General features: G+C 39.4%; 2 protein-coding genes across 2 annotated transcripts in view; both read right to left on the bottom strand.

Annotated features, from left to right (window-relative positions):
- Positions 1-7828: 7828 nt before the first annotated feature.
- Positions 7829-9910, bottom strand: pnx (posterior neuron-specific homeobox). The gene is made up of 2 exons (XM_064308661.1): positions 9614-9910; positions 7829-8764 (listed from the first exon to the last, which is right to left on the bottom strand). The coding sequence occupies exons 1-2, from the start codon at positions 9753-9755 to the stop codon at positions 8271-8273; spliced, it is 636 nt and encodes a 211-aa protein (XP_064164731.1). The 5' UTR covers positions 9756-9910; the 3' UTR covers positions 7829-8270.
- Positions 9911-16071: 6161 nt separating this feature from the next.
- LOC135239173 (G protein-coupled receptor kinase 5-like) overlaps positions 16072-17898 on the bottom strand; it is a 31568-nt gene continuing 29741 nt past the window's right edge. Inside the window, exon 17 of the mRNA XM_064307662.1 lies at positions 16072-16429. The gene's annotated coding sequence lies outside the window, so the exon portion shown is untranslated. The remainder of the gene's footprint in view (positions 16430-17898) is intronic.

The raw sequence follows: 17898 nt of genomic DNA, 5'->3' as shown, positions 1-17898 counted from the left end.
CCAGATTCTCCCTCTGCAAACCCCCTCTGCTGCAAGTCCTGGGAGGGGGAGGCCCTCCTGGAACGTCACATTCCAGAGGCGGAGACTGGGATGGACAGAGAGAGGGAGGGAAGGCAAGCGAGAGAGAGAGAGAGAAGAAAGGAGGGGTGTAGCCTTGATAGCGTTTGAACTGCTGTCACCCTCACACATGCATACACACACACGCACACACACATATACTCACACACAGAGGAATTCCAGCTAATGTTCCCGAGTCCAAACAGGAAGGAGAAAAGGCAAGACTTCAACATCAGTCAACGGGCAGCTGTTTCATCTCTTTTTCTTGTTGCTTTTTCCCTCTTTCTTTTTTTTTCCCTTTCCTTAAATAGAGGGAGGGGAGTAATTTTCCAGAAAGCATTGTGGCCTGTCCTCTCAGAAAGAAAACTCTCTCTCTCTCTCTCTCTCTCTCTCTCTAAATTAGAGAAGGCTGTGTTGTCTGTACATTCAGAATTAATTATTTCTTCCTTTCAGGGAACTGTATTTGAGGAAATGCACAGGCAGAACACAGATCTCTGGGACAAGGTTATTCGAAATGAGATGCAGAAAAGCCTTTTTTAAACTAAAAATAATTAAATTCAGATGGATTCCCTTCCTTTTCTTAAATGAAACCACAATGTGACTGCTCACGTGGGTAGGCAGAGAAGCATTCCTGCAGCCTGTATCACGACTTCTGGGTTAGGGCTCATCAAATGCAATTCTGACCAATCAAGTTGCCAAGAGCAAACCTGTTTTGAAAAGGAAGGTTTTTTACCTTTCTTGTAATACATTGCCATTTTTAGTACTTATTAATAATATAGCATTAAAACATTAGTCACAAATAATAACGCTCCATACTTAGCAATTTTAAAAGTGCTTTTTTGGAAGTTACATGAGAAAATGTAAACATGGTATCAAAACAAAGATACTGTGTGCCACACATAACAACAAGTTATTCAAAGAAGTAAAAAATAAAAACAATAATATAAATAGTTTTTAGTTGATGGTCAACATAATGTTCGTCATAGTGTACAGGATATCAATACTGCATGCTACTCATGAGGCTGTTGGCTGCTGTTGAATGAACGCATAAAACACTGGAGTCTTATGGGATGCATGCTTCATACACCAGCCGCAAACGTCAGAGCAGGGGTTAAGAAGGGTTGTGAAAGACAGAACTGCTCCTGTCTAATTGCCTGTGCCGCATTTATAGGGCTGTAAATGGCGGCCATGCACAAATGTGGGGTCTTGTGATCGTCTCATAGTTTCTGCCTTGGTTTCACCAGTACATGAGCAAAGCACCTGTCTGTACTTCTGAGTGACTTTACTGACTGAATCGCTTCTCAGCACTGAACATGCCAGGCTTGGAGGTCAGTAGTCTTGTGATGTGAAGATTTGAAATCTGAAATTGCATAAATTAATTGTATTTGTGATTTATCTTGTTTATTTTGTCAATAGGGTTCTGTTGTTTTGTTTTTAAGAAAGTTTGGTTTCTTGGAACTTTTTATGTTCTCCTACTGCTGGGGTATGCATAATCCTCTATTGTAGTTAACAAAGCCCCTCTTCTCCTCTTACTATGCGGTGTGGGATTTTTATAAATGTGTATTTACTCCAGCTGAGAGAATTTTCTGAAAGCCCCCTGGTCAGCTGAAGAGAGCCAATACGGAAGTCCTCAGTCATAGCCTGACTGGTTAATGTCAAGAACAGACATGGCTATCTTCAACAAATACTTGAACTTTTACAGTTGAGTAACTTTATGCCAAAGCAGTGAAGCATGTGGTTTTTCAGTTGGCCATAGGCTAAAACATTGGCAGGTCAAACAAACAGGCAGCTTTCCTTTGAATTCATATAACAGATGCAATAAATCAGAGCCTTCACTTGAACGTGGCCTTTTGACAACATTTGGCCCTCAAACATCAACACAAGGACATTTAACTGTGGCCATTTTAGGATTTAGGATGATAAAATCTCACAATTAAACTCTCAAGCAACCCACCACAGTGCACATTATTGGTGGTTGTCAACAGATTCCCTCCTAAATTAATGAGGTACTTGAATCAGTTAACCACTCCCCCTGTCTCTTCTGGACTGTATATGATTCTTCAGATTCTTCTGCATTGTCTAAGGCCATACCTCCCCTCTCTATGTATGTTGGCTGTGATAAATATTAGAAGTCAATGAGCAGACCTGTATACGTGATGAAATACTTTGGAGGTGGGCGAGCTGCTGTGTTTGGCAGATTTTTCCACGCTTATCATGTATTCTCCACATGCCTGAATCTCTACATGATCCATCAGACCCCAAAGAAAATTTGATCCATAAGTCCTTATCTCACGGCAAATATCTTCCAGCTTTGCACTGAACCTTTGACGAATGGAAGCACAGCACACTGGGGAGGGGGCTCTCTTCAGTGAAGATAAAGGCTGTTGCAGCTTTGGGTATATATTTAAGGAAAGGACTGAAATGTGCTGAAAGGAGGAGTGTGCCGAAAATATATTGAAATAATTAAATTCAATTACATTTTATTTGAATAGTGCTTTTTACAGAGAACTGTCACAAAGACCCTTAACAGAGTAATAAATAATCATATTATTACAGTAATATACAATATAAAAACTATTTTTGCTTTCAGATATTGTAATATACTTTTACGAAATACATTGCATTGAAATGTGACATTATATTTGAAGTGCATATATTTACAATATGATAATGCACGATAGTACATGTCTCTATATAGTTTTTAAACCTAGTTTTATGCCTGGTTGCACTAAAGCTCACCCAAAATAATTAAATTTCTCCACCAGTTTTGATTTTTCTCAGGATTCTGACATAAATAGTTGCATTTCGTATCATCGCTGTATTCTCTATTCCATGCCTATTCCACCCACAAACCCTTTTCAGCAGTGAATATAGGAGATATATAGGAGATGTGAGGAGCTGATGGGGTTGAACCTGCCTTGGCATGCCTTCACAGAAGGAGTGCTGCGCCGGGCCTCTCTAAGAAGCGCTGAAATATTTAATGGTCACAGTGTGGTGAGGTCTCAACCTCTCCATTTAAGCCAAGTGTGGTGCTCCCCGTGGGGTGGACACGTCGGGGAATAGGACAGGTAGGAATGACAGTAATGCTCCCCTTGGGGAGAAAAAAGCAGGCAGCGGTTAGCCATGGCTGCCGCCAAATATAGACGGTCATGGGTCACACGGGTCCAAGAGCTTTCAGCTGCCTGTTGCCAAGGTGGCAAGTGAGTTATATACACAGGCTAGACACTGAGAATCAATCAATCACTGAGAATTAAACGTACACTTTTTTAAGGGAAAAAACATACGCACACGCTATGCACACGTACACACAGGCATGCACACACACACACACACAGTGTACTATACTGTATACTCAGTTGGGAGCATTATATCTTTTAATGTTAATATAACTGCTCAGATATTTTTTTTTAAACCAGGAATTATTTTATTTCCCAAAAAGACAGCTGTCAAAATTTTATGATCTCCTGTTTTCAGTGCTTTGTGAACCCTCCCAATTGGGTGGTCTTCGATTGTGTTTTATGAGATTAGTGAACATATAGGGGTGGGGTTGGGGAATGGGGCTTTGACCATTTCTTCAGACAAAATCTTTCAAAATCTTTCAGGTCCTTTGGTCTGAGCTTGTGGACTGCTATCCTCAATTCAAAGCACATGTCATTGGTTCAAGTCTGGAAAAAGCACTTGCAATTGCAAAACAGCAATTTTAGGGTCAGTTAACCATTTGGTGATTGTTTTTGAGGTAAGATTGGGATCGTAACAATCCATTTCAGGCCAAGTCTGAGCTTCTTGGGGGGCCCTGTAAACAAAGAGCACACACACACACACACACACACACACACACGCACACACACACACACACAGTGAGAGCATTCAGAAAACCAAGGTACAATTTGGCTCATACAGCTGAACCATTTTCACCGCCATAACAAAAGATTCCAAAAACTGATGTTTGATTCAAAATAAACAAGCACTCTTTATGCCACACACTTACCTGTGAGTGGAAGCAGTCCTGCTTCTCTATCTGGTGCTCCTCGAGTGTAGGACTTATTCAGAGTGACTTACAATCAAACGGAACATAAGCTCATCCGCTTGAAGTTAGTTAACTAAAAACAACATATATCCACAATACAAATTGTGAATTCATTTAGCGCACATCAATATAAAATAATAATCCTAAAATGATTATTATATCATTATTATCATATGTTATATTATTATGGGATTATAACCATCCTAAAATAATTAATATGGGATCCAAAGGAAAACTCCCCTCGCTACTCTCTACTCTCCTTGGAGTGCAGTAGTTCAGAGATGAGCTTAGTCATTAAAATATTTTTAATGTTGAGGACAATGAGTCAATTGCTTGCCATAGCTGAGCTGTCTCACAAATGAGAGACTTGCCAAATCCACTGTTTTAATTATGCTGTTTCCATTACTGAAGTGCTTTGAAAAATACAGTTCTATGTGTTTGTTTGTCATGCTAATGAATCTGATTTAAATCTAATGAAGATTGAGAGAGGGGGGAAGAAAGCAAGAGAATGAAAAAAGATGGTGAGTGGAACTTTGTTCCAGAAGGCTCTCTGGGTACAAATGGATACAAGCTTTCAGATCACATTCTGTGTAGAATTAATTTGTGCTTTTCAGGTGTTGATGTGTTTGGGGGTATTTGAGTTTTTTGGCATCTATCCCAGGTGTGTACTGTTATAAAACTTTATTGATGTTTTCTTTTCATGGCCATGTCCCCTGCCCCCCAACCCACCCACCCCATCCCCCCTGGCACTGCGCAGTAATGACAGGCAGGGGGTCTAAATTTACTGCGCTATTGACTGCGGATGAGAGAGAAAGACAGATGGGGGGGAAACAAGAAAGGTTTAATGATGTGCTCTCCCAGCCTCTGGCCCTGCCAAAAGTCAGGTGCATTCACAACCACCACTTTACATTCACCTGCTGGAGGATGAGCAGATAAAACACTCTCTAATGCTAAGTACTAATTTCCGAGGCTGGTCCTGGGGAATCAACGTGTACATCAATAAAAGAGTTTTATATTCTTTCTGAATGCTTGATTAATTAAGTTTGATTGAATTTGAACAGACCTGGACTTCACATAATTTAATGAGTATACTTATAAACAGAAGGATAGAAGTCAATGTGATCTTGCAGGTTACTTCAACTGACTTTAAACCGGTGAAATTCACTGGCACAGTATGTCTTCAGGTTTACTGATCCAGACTACTTTTATAATCAAATGAAAGTCCTTTCAGTTACAAGCCAAGTATTCCAGTTTATGGATAAAGTTTATACATGAATGGAAACGAACATGGTAACTGTTTATGCTAACTGTTTATGCTTTTTTTATTTCCTATTGTGTTTGTGAGATAATTTCATAATTTATTTCAGATAGATATATAAACAGACAGACAGACAGACAGACAGACAGATAGACAGACAGACAGATAGACAGACAGATAGATAGATAGATAGATAGATAGATAGATAGATAGATAGATAGATAGATAGATAGATAGATAGATAGATAGATAGATAGATAGATAGATAGATAGATAGATAGATAGATAGATAGTTTTATAACACTGTTAACATTTTGCTCCTGTTTATGCTCCTGTCACAAAGGCAGATAGTGTAAAGCACATCTGCAGGGCAATAAAGGTGATTTTGCGATGAGCCTCATATCACATGGCAATGAAGTTCATTGTTTACAGTAATATTGTCAGGAAAGTGCATAAAATGCGTATCGAGTGTCCCTGTGTGGCTGTGCCTCTGTGTGCTTTCAGTCCTGTTTCTCCACAAGCGGTGTTCCTTTAACTTTCCTGGGCCAGGCAGACTAGGACCTGGCCCACAGTGCTGAAACAGCAGGGGGGTCATGCAATGTCAGTTCGGCTCTCTTTGTGCCATTTGGGCAAACATCTGCCTCTCAGTAGGGAACCGATCTCCACAGCTAGACGGCTCCACCCCAGCTGGGCATTCAGTGCGGTGTATGTCAACATGGGATGATTGACATGATCACTAAATCAATCAGTCATTTTTTTATTTTGTAGAGAAACATTTACGATCAGTTTGTCGCATACATTGTATTCACAGTTTTTCGTGAAGCATTAAAATAACAGTTAAGCCATTGTGGCAATCATTGAAAAGTTGCTTGTTGTTCACTTCATGCAGCATAGGTGATTGAGCTGAACCTCTGGCTCCTCAGTGCTGGCCTTGAACTGTGAAAAAGATATGTTCAACCCAAAGGTGAGAGTGCAGTTCCCGCACCAGCTACCCAGTCAGGAGATTGATTTTTTTATCGCATGGGGTTATTGCATTATTCCATGCGTTTCCCAACAGTAATAATGGGAGAGCAAGGATTCACTAATCCCCACAATGGGTGGAGCAGCCGTATGTTGTGCATTACTGTCTCAGATAAGCTGTCTGCATTTTTATCTTTGTATGGCTACGTCAAGGATGCACAGAAGTGAAGACTTTTCTGGCCAGACATCTGCAGGGTGAATGTCAGAAGTTTCACAACATTAAAAAATTCAGTGGGTTATTAAACAAAATATTTTTTTATTGTGAGAGAACTTCAGCTTTTCGTTGCTGTGTTTTTCATTAGACAGAAGCAGATCATTTCTGTTCGCATATGCTTCCTGTTTGACCATACACTTGAGGTATTAAACTGTGGAGATAGTAGAAAAGACTCATAGCAGGGTCAGGGTAGGTCCAAGGGTGTTACTTTTTTAAGATCCAATCCAGTCCTGGGTCATAAATGTTTCTGGAATGCTTGAATTCTTTAGAAGCCAGTAAATTTTTAAAACACTTGTTGCAATCTGATAAATTTCAACAAAATGTCTCAATCAAAACTTGTGAAAGCAAAAACACCTGCTTTCTATTTACTGTGCATATCACAAACGCTTCTGCAGGGCATATGTTAAAACAAGCACTGATTAAAGCAAGCCATTTAATATGAAATGAGACACACGATATATGGATTTCATCAGAAGAATGTTTAAGACTATTGTACATAGATATTAGGCCTATTCTGTTCCTGAATAAAGACTCGTCCTGTCATCAAAGACTCTTGAAAATCTGGAATTGATTTCTTTCACTTGAATTTATTGGAAGAGGCTGGTCTAAATCCCTGTCCTGTGTACATTCCTAACATGTTGTGGTTAAAATGCCTTAGCTGTGAGATTAAATGGCATTAGGAACAAGGGTCATGATTCCTTGTCCTGAACCAAGCTTCTAGCAACTGTGCTCAGCTGCAGTAGCTGAAACAAAATCTGGTATTGTGGTTTCCCAAATAAAACTTTCAATCAACTTGGAGGCCACATACAATGGGTAAGTGAGCAAAATTATTTGCCCCATTTAGAAAATCTGTCACGGTGAGATGTTCTGTAAAATCAATTGATTTTATATTTTTAACTCTACTAGAGAGTATATTGCAAGGACATTGATTTAGTTTGCTGTGAAGTCTTGATTTCTGCCCCCTATTTTTTTCACACCCCTAGATTACACAAATTAAGGAGTCTGGGAGCATATGCTGCTACCAATCATGAGCCCACTCTTTATTAACCTTTACTGGGGGCCACAGGATGTCGTCATTGTTTACCCCATCTTCCCAGCCAAAGTAACAGTTTGAACGTTCATTCATGGTATTTGAGGTTTTTCGTATTTTATGTGAAGAAGTACATTCAATTAAACAGAAGCCAATCAATCAAAATTGTTTTAGAAACTTTATTAACATAAAATACAATACTTGGTACAAAAATATTTATTTTAATATGATTATATATTTTTTATTGTATATACTGAATTTCACGCCATAAACAGTCTGTGGGTCAGGAATTTCCTCTTCTATTGTCACTCTGGACTATTAGTCAGGGGAATTAAACTTATAAATATCACAACCTTATCGCGGCCATTACTGTGAGTAATCAATTCATAACATAACGTTTATATTAATATGAAAATATATATTTTTTAAAAGATATAACTTACTGCATATATGAAAAATGACCTAATGTGCCTTTTATAACGGTTCTTGGATGTGTTTAAAGACAAATAGAAAGTAAACTGCTTTGTCTAGTCCTAATTATTCCCACGCGGTTCATTCTCTGGGCCACAACTCCACCCCGTACTACATAATTTAGTTAGTTATGAAATATAGCCAAGGCACATTAGCCACCATGTGTAGCGCAGATTTGGAATATGGATATTTTTCAGTACATCTGGTAATGAAATTGGGAAGGCACGAAAGCTGGTTGCGGATAGAGAGGCATTGTCTTGTAGTACTGCAGAGGAGTGCATGGGGAAGTCTTCGAGCAGCCGGGAGGAGAGGGGTACGAGTGTTCACTTCGGAACTGTTCGGCGTCCGCTTTCCCCTCGCGCTCTTTCTTCCATTTGGTACGGCGGTTCTGAAACCAGATCTTGACCTGTGTTTCGGAGAGGCGGAGGGCAGCGGCGATGCCGTAGCGTTCCAACACAGACAGATAGTGGCTGGAGCGGAAGCTGTGTTCCAGCACACGCAGCTGCTCCAGTGTGAAGGCTGTCCGGATTCGCCTGGATTTGCACTTGGACTTCACTGCGTTTTGGCTGGGAGGGTCAGTTTCGAGTGGATACTCGCTTGAGCCGCGTGCGTTGGAATTCTCCACTGCCCTGACATCAAGGGTGTTGTACATCATTTCTGCCCTTCTGTCGCGAGGCGCTGTAACATCTGCAAAGTTGTTGAAACGAAATAGTTGGTTTTAATGTATTGAAGCACTCCTGTCACCCTTTATCGAGTAAATCAGTTCTTACTCAAGAGTTATAAGACTGCCATAAGTAGAGTGCAGTAAAAGTTGAAGACGTAAAATCTTTCCATTTGCCCAAGCAGACAGTTTTGTGTTTCTGATGAAGGATATTTTATATATTTTAGACGACCATACCCGCGTTATAATGTACCCTAACCCTAACCCCGCTATTGTAAGGCTGACAGGTCGCCAGGAACTAATCTAAATATCCAAAACATCATGTAGATAGAAAGTATGGACTAAAACAGGAGTAGCTTAATAATTACAGTGTAATATATTCAATCTGAACAAGTTGATTAGTTCTCCCTTGCAGATATAACCTTGATGAATACTGCTCTCTTGTGGTAACATAAGGCCTAACACTTTACAAACAAGGTAAAAATGTATCTCTCAAAACGTATTTGTGTGATTTTCAGTACATGGCAGAAGATACATTTGAATAAATATGCTAATTAATATTCTGTGTGAATTTCATTTCCCATTTGTGGTAAAGTTATTGAACAAACGCCCCGATATAATAGCCTGCGTCCTATCAAGTTGAGCAGTGCCCATTTTAATGAGGGGACCGTTTAATTATGAAACTAACAGATTTCAAGAACACAACACGTCCGTCGGAGCATTTGCTACTTCGGTGTTTTCTTTTTCTTTTTTTTTCACTTTAAAAGCGGTTTGCGCTTGTGTCATGATCAAGTGTTGAGTGTCGACTGAGCCAGCGTATTGACATAGCAGCTTCCACAGCTCACAATCAGACTTCAATAAAGATGTCGCCTTACCTTCACTTGTCCGTGCATCAGCTTTTCCAGGGACTGAACAACATTCTTTAGTATTTAGTCTACCTTTAAATTTAGTTGGATCTAAAATGTCTACAATGGTAAAAGACGTTTTCGTAAACAACTGTTGCTTTTCAGGCTGCATCGTGGTAGTTAATTTAAAAGTTAATAATAACAATAATAATTTAAATTATGTTCCAAAAGAAATGATACAAATTATAGAAATGGTAGGCCTACTCTATTAAATATTATTATTATAAAGGTTCTTGTCGAAGCGCACGTCCGCTTGGCTCAATAGTGATCTGGCACGCTATATTGACCCTATATATACTCAACCAGCACACGACTCTCACGCTTATAAAATTAACATTTTTAAAAGCTTCACAGTGACACATGTTAACAAAGGTGACAGGGAGACAATACAGCCATTTCAAACCGTTAACCCCATATCTGGCCATCCCCCCTTCGCAAATGCATAACCAGGAACAGGGTACGTTCTTTAGCTTTGTGGGTCCCCTGCATCCGCACTTTAAAATGCTAATGCACTATCACAATTGGCGAGGTAAACGCTTGGTTATTTATTGCAGGGCATCTGGTTAAAATGTGCCCTTTTCTTTAAAAGCGTGTAGTTTTTTGTTTAAAGCCGTGTCATTATTTGCAATTCTGTGATTTTACGCTGGTGGGACACGTGAATTTCAGTTGAGATGATAATCTGATCGACTGTTCACAATGGTCGTTGGACAAGGGAGAAAGTGCCGCTTGTTTACTCGTATTCGCATTTGAATGGAGACATTTGTGTTTTATTGATTGTGTTTAAACTAAACATCACCGAGGCCTTTGAAGCAATTGTATGTTCAATTGTATATTCAACGTTTAACAGAAAAACGTAATAGGCTGCTTTATTAAGGTTGTACGTGTAATATCCCTTATGGACAATTTAGAGTAGAAAATGAATGTTTCCGTTGCCACGCAAATTCTCGTTTTTTTTACTTCTAAATTAATGCCTTTATGGTTCTTCTGGGCATCATAAGATAAGCGTTACCCAAAAAAAAAAAAAAAAAAACGCACAGGAAGGATCGAACTGTCGTTTTCATTACGTATTTGGGGTCCGGTAAATATTATTTCCCTGTAACCCGTTTTAATAAACAGTTTTAATTTCCCATTTTCAAAATAAAGTATTTATATTTGGCCAGCTGTAAAATGTAAAGTAGTGATTGTATATGCAAGGTAATCTGTAGGTAATGCTAAATTTAGCCAATTTACTTAAACAATAGAGGTTCTCATATCTTACCCATAGTTTAAAAGTCAAAAATACAATACTATTTTTTTATGACCAATGTTTTGCAGTCAACAGGAGTGGCTGATGGCTTTATTTTTTGCAGAATGTATTGGGTGTTTCTTAAACCACTCCATGCCAGAGGTCCACCTGTACCATGATGAGTGAGAAATTCATATCTTTATATCAGGAGTGTCAAATTAAAGTTCTGTGTGGTAACAGACTCAACATATTTGTGTGGTTTCCTTTAAAATCATAACCCATTCGATGCCTTGGAAATAAGGTATGCAGTCTCTGTAGCCAACCAGTAATCTAATTTATTCACTTAAGCACTGATACATTCCATAAAAAACAGCACTGTATTGCAAGCCTCCACCCGTGGAGTCTGACACCTTTACTTTCCTTTACCAGTAGTGGTACCTCTGTGTTTTTGCTGCAGTTCTGGCACTGTTTTTTTTGGGTCAGAGTTCAAGTTTTGTTTTGTTTTTTGGATTGTTTTTTAATTGTTTACTGTGATTTTGTACTTTCTAAATTTCTTTTATGTCTTTCCATGGTGAAGCCAAAGGCAAATTTCCACTTTGTAGACAATTTTTTGTGTTCGTATTTGTAATCATGCATATTGGCTTGTTGCATCTACCTAAACAACACAGACCTTTCAATAATCAGCCCATGAACGTGTTCTCTGTGACACGTGCCGTACTGGATTGAAGTAGTGAGTCATAACTTTGGCTAATCACACGTGGGTGTTCACAGAGGAAGTCCGCTGCTTGTTGATGAGGTTTTGATTACCCCAGAGGAAAAGAGTGTGTTAATAATGTGGAGCGCAGAGGGTGGCGGGGGCAGTCTTCCTGCTGTGTCACTCCGGCCAAAGGAGCGATCCGAAGCCGGCCCATCAGGACAATTAGCAGATGTCACCAGTGGTTCTGACCCTCCCTGACCTGGGCCTTTGTGCTTTGGGGTAGGAGGGGGGTTGAGGGGCACTGCCAGCGATGAGCCAGCTGGAAGGAGTGTGCCTGCAGTAACAGGTTTTACTACCCTCTCTGTGGGATTTGTTGGGCTAATGAGAGGGATTCTTCCCTACTGTGATGAACTGACTCACAATTATAGATGGGACAAACAACGAATGCTTGATTTTTTATTTGGTATTTTTATTTTATTCATATTTTTGGTGGGGGAGTGGGGTGGAGGGTAGGGAGAGTTGCTCTATATAAGAGCTTGTGCTAAATCAATGTAATGGAATGTATTGTAAAGGAGTCACAATTGTATGTTGGGTTTAAAAAAAAACATTACATTTTTACATTAACACTGAAGTCAGTATTGGTGCAATGGATAATTTTATATGCAAATTCGCTGTTTCGACTTTCTGAACTTTCAGTCTTCGTACTTTTAGGCGATGAATCCATGAAGCATTAAAATTGTTTAATGGTAAGATTGTGTCAGTGGTGAATAGTGAAAGAGATTTAAGATCATGTTAAATAGGTGGAAATTCTCCTAAAAATCTTAGGACCTTAACAGTTATGTATGGAGCAGATATTGGTTTTGTGACTATCACATATGACCTCGACTGCTACAAGTAAAGTATAAGTAGGGTCTTTTTATAAAAATGAAGCTGGTAGATCACAAACTTTTATGTGATTCAATGTTTAAAGATCTTGGTAAGGTGTATGATTATTATAAATGAGGCTTAGTGCTGATTTCAATTAAAACAGTTTATATGAGTTGAAGAGGGATCAAATAAACATTGTATTGTGTATCTACCTACCTGAATACTATCTATCAGTCTATATATAAAAGGGAGAGATGCACACAGGCACACATGCATGCGTGCACACACACACACACGCACACACAGTAAAGCAGGACATATTGATCCATTTAACGAGTCTCCTGTGAGTAATAAAATACTCAGGAGGCTTGACTTCTGCTTTGATACATTATCTAAGCACAATGGGCAGAGTCAGACCACCAATTTATGGCAGACCCCTTCGAGCTGCAGATGGGTTATGATACAACATTAGTAAGGGAACAAAAGACCTGCCACTAACAGCACACTTAGGCACTCTCTGCATTCCAAGCCATGGTTATTCCAACGGGCAGACTGTCTGACTGCGACATTTAACTGCTCCCCGTAAAATAATCAGCCAATGTTCCTTTTCAGTCTCAGCTCAGTTACCAAAGGGACTTGTTAATAAATACCTGAATAACATCTCTATTCATGGTAGTAATGAGCACGTTTACAGCGCATTTTAACCACATTATGAGGGGTCGTTTATACCAAACAAATCTCTTAATTCTTCTGAAAAGACTGTGTCCTGACCAAAAGAGATCTCTTGAGTTTAATTAGTAGATTCTATTTAGGGAAAAGGGTTTGGAGGCTATGCAAACCAAAATTTCACAGAAGCGGTATCAGGTGTAAAGAAGATAAAATATAAACATGGCTTTCCCCTTCATTTCTGTCCTGAAAAAATAATTTAAATATGACCGTGAACTAGTTTGTTAGCTCAGTCTACTTCTTGTAAATAATTCCCAGTATTCTACTGGTTTTAAATCCTGATTTTAATAAGTCACTGTGAGAGATTTCACATGTAGCTTCAACTGAACATCACTTCAGCACAAACCAAACAGTAAAATATGTGCAAAAGTGGCCATAATCCAACATTATTTCCTGGTAATTATGCAATTATTCAATTTAAGTATTAACAAGTCTCAGGACTCACCAAACACATTTATGATCAAACAATAAATAGGGATCTATATAGGAACCTAACCATTAAAGTATGTCTTGTAGCGAGTATTACTTTCTATTGCAACAACTCCAGTGGTGACTAAAATAAATGGAAAAAATCTAACTGCAATAGAGTTTTTAAGTTTGTAGTCCTAAAACCCGGAAGTAAGTTTGCATTTTTGAGCCATGGGTTCCCTCGTTTTATTTCCAATGCCAATGTTTCCCATAAGGATTTTGTTTAATAAATACGCTGTTATTACAGCAAAATATTTTGATGTCTGACCCCTGGTACATTTGTTGGGTTTTCAGCAGAAAGGGGATCCCAGATTTCCTTCAGAAAATCAGTTTCGGACAGACTTTTCGGCACTACAGTAAAATCCCTACTAAATCATATCATTTGGTTGGTTTTCCTGAAGCATATGGCACATTTAATAGCACTTTATTGACACTTTCTGTACACCCAAAAATAGAGCTTTTGCAGTTCACTCAACTCAAATACTGTGTGCTTTCACTTGGGTGTCTGTAAATTTTGGACCAGTACCCTCCATAGGATGTTGAGTACCAGCCAGTGAGTATTCTTGATTTTAAAATTCAGTTAAGACCAACGATCTAAAGAGGACTTGTGGCTTGTGTTTGTTTCTGAAAGATCAAAGATCTAGAGAGGACTTTTACTGGACTGCTACTTTTGGTTGTGACATGTGATAGGCATTGTCTTTTCCCTGCCTAGGGGTTTATTCATGCACTTTATTAAACTGCTGTATGATACGAGCGTCTGGTAAATGTAGTGTAAATGTATTACGACTGCAGTGCACAAGCAGATCTGGAAATGTGGAAACCCTGTTTTGTTTTGTCACAGATGAGTAACGTGTGCTCGGTGGCAGTTATCAAGCACACGATGGCGAACATCCTGTACCACCTGGAGACTGAAGTGGAGGGTCCTCGCAGTCCCTCCTGGGAGGGCTGACCCCCTTCCTCCGACACCCTCCTCTCCTGTCCCTCCTCCAAACCTGACTCCACCCCCTCCCTTCCGATCAGGTTCTCAACTGAAGCCAAACACTGCTGATATAGAGCCAAGACGCCACCGTGCCTGTCCAGAGAAAGACCAATAACAGGCTTTGCCTTAATGCATTTGAGCAGAGCCATGTAGGGTGATGTCATTGCAAAGGAACAAATTGTGTGCATGTGTGTTTTTCTTTTTTTTTCTTTTTTGCACAAATGTGTGTTTCCTCATAGGAATCATTTTGAGAGGAAATCTGTACCCTGTTAATTTATAACATCAACACTTTCAGAATCTTATAGAGGACCAATATCCATATTGTCATCATTTGAAAGACGCTTGCAAAGTGGACATTCACATTGATGGGCAGGAAGTGTGACTATGGTCACTGACTTCCCCCCCTAAGATTAAGATTGGTGGGCGTTTATACCTCATCAAGTTAACAATGAATAGCATGTAGTTGGGAGGGCAAAGTATTTTTATATGAACTCCATATTTAAATTTTATATTTTTCAGTTATGTGGTGAAAGATGTACTGTACATGTAGTTCTGTTCTACCTCTGTAAGGATGTGCCTTGCCACTGCCGTTTATGGTCATTTGCCTCATGGTGACCAAAAGCCTGGTCAATGGATACATTTTAAAGAATGAAAACATTTGATGAAAACAGTTTTAAATAAAATACTGCTGCAAATAAACGGTTGACTATAATTTTGCTGTGGAATCTTGGTTTGATTTTAAATGTCAGGGAACCATTTAAAAGCTCATAGAGCTTGTAGATTAATTGTGCAAGACTGTGTGGAATTGATTTGTCTTTCGCATTGATTAAAGTTAAATTTAAACATGATGCTACTTTCAAGCTCTGCAAGATCGATTCCACTTCCTTTTCATTTGTTTTCATTTGTCAGTTGAAACATGAAACCTCTAGAAATGATCCGTTTTTCCCAACCAGGATGTAGAGACTTGTGTGCCCCTTTACAGGTCATTTAGGTGTCGCTGTTAGGCAGGTTAGACTATGCGCACTCGTTGAAGGGTGCAACCACTGTGTAATGATTTTTCATAGTAAAGTAGCAAGCGATGACCTTTTATAGTAAAATAATGTTGCACTTCACAGCGGAGATTGAAGGGGTAAGATTTCTATACATAATATTTTTTTAATCATTATTTTTATTTTTATTTTCTAAATTCAAGGACTTTCAAGTGTTTACTGGGATAGTACAAACCCTATGCATTGCAGATGTAGCTCTGGTGGAAATAAGAAGGCTGAAAACTCTCAGGCCAACAAATTTTTTTTATTGGGAAGCACAGGTAATGGGGTCTGTATAACAGCCATGTTGAGCTCTGTACAGTCAGATGGGTGTGCTGGCCTCAGTACAATCGGATGATTGTTGTGTTGGGCTCTACAATCGGATGAGCTCTACAATAGAATGATTGTAGCGTTGAGCTCTGTAAAATCGGATGGTTGTTTTGCTGGGCTCTGTGCAATCTAATGGTTCGATGTTGTGCTGGGCTCTGTACCGTCAGGTGCCAGTTGGTTGTGCTGGGCTCTGTACCGTCAGGTGCCAGTTGGTTGTGCTGGGCTCTGTACCGTCAGGTGCCAGTTGGTTGTGCTGGGATCTGTACAGTCAAGTGCCAGTTGGTTGTGCTGGGATCTGTACAGTCAGGTGCCAGTTGGTTGTGCTGGGCTCTGTACCGTCAGGTGCCAGTTGGTTGTGCTGGGATCTGTACAGTCAAGTGCCAGTTGGTTGTGCTGGGCTCTGTACTGTCAGGTGCCAGTTGTGCTGGGCTCTGTACAGTCAGGTGCCAGTCGTTTGTGGTGGGATCTGTACAGTAAGGTGCCAGTTAGGGTTAGGGTTGGGACTAACAGATTTCACAGGTTGTTATGGTTCCCTTGTCCTGCATTTCACCTCAACATTTTTCATTCGTTTTAGAAACCGCCAAGTTCCTTTTGTGTGAGAAACAAAAACAGTGAAAAAAGAAGCACTGGCAAAATATATTTTTCCCAGTTCCACTTGGAGACAAAGCACATTGCTGCTGAATGGGAGCCTTAGGTCTTGTATTCCACTTTCAGTTCAGACACAGTTCATAATAATGAAACAACACACAGAGAAACTAATGAACTTGTGCGTTTTTTTATAATGGAAATCCAGTCTTACCTGAAAAAGGAGGCACTTTTCTAGAGTTTTATAAATATTTGTATCAGACATATGGTATTGCAGAAATGCTACCTTATACTGGACATTTGGAGTATTGCAATAAGCATCTTTTGGTCTAAGTTGAAAACGAAAAGCACCATAGCTAACTGTGCTAGTGCATGCAAGGGTATCTGGAGCACAGCTGAAAATGAAATACCCTTTAGCATGCACTAGCATTGTTACCTACAGTGTATCTAGAGCACAGCTGAAAACTGAAATGCACTGTAGCTAACAGTGCTAGTACATGCTAAATGGTATCTGGAGCACAGCTGATAACTGAAATTCACTGTAGCTAACAGTGCTAGTACATGCCAAAGGATATCTGGAGCACAGCAGAAAATGAAATGCACTGTAGCTAACAGTGCTAGTACATGCTAAAGGGTATATGGAGCACTGCTAAAAATGAAATTCACTGTAGCTAACAGTGCTAGTACATGCTAAATGGTATCTGGAGCACAGCTAAAAATGAAATGCACTACAGCGCTAGTACATGCTAAAGGGTATCTGGAGCACAGTGTAATTAGATGATTACTTCCTTTTAGGTTGTCGCAGGCCAGCCACAGCGTTTACCCAACATATTTTAATATGTATGTCTATGTACATGTGCACTTTTTATTTCTTATTTTTAATTGAAAATGCAGCCTCTATGTCTACAGTATATTCCATACCAATATTGTTCCCTAGTGAACTAATGTGGGGCTTTGTGTACTGCATCGTGGGTGAGCAACGGAAACAAACATTTCCTATCCTGTGTAGTCTCTTGAACAAAAAGAAAAAAAGAAAGAAAATAAGTTACAGTACTGATACACCACTGAAACAGGGGCAAAGAAGATTGTTTGGATCTTGTTTTCTTCTTCACCCAACAAACACTGTAAAAAAATGTAAATTTTAAAAGAACACTAAAAATTGTCTTGTTGGATGAATGGAGCAGGCTGCTCTCGAGTTAACTGCCAAAGAGGCCATTTAAGTAGTAGTTTTGACAAATACAACAATGCAACACCTTGAATTTCTGAAGACTAATATCACAAATTATTATTTTTTCTACTGCACATATCATATTGCTGGCCAGAAATGTCTGCTGAATGTCTGATCTTCAG

This window comes from Anguilla rostrata, chromosome 14 (assembly GCF_018555375.3).
Source record: "Anguilla rostrata isolate EN2019 chromosome 14, ASM1855537v3, whole genome shotgun sequence".
Classification (NCBI taxonomy): Eukaryota; Metazoa; Chordata; class Actinopteri; order Anguilliformes; family Anguillidae; genus Anguilla; species Anguilla rostrata.
Note: the sequence above shows the minus strand (reverse complement) of the source record. Positions and strands in the feature narration are given on the sequence as shown.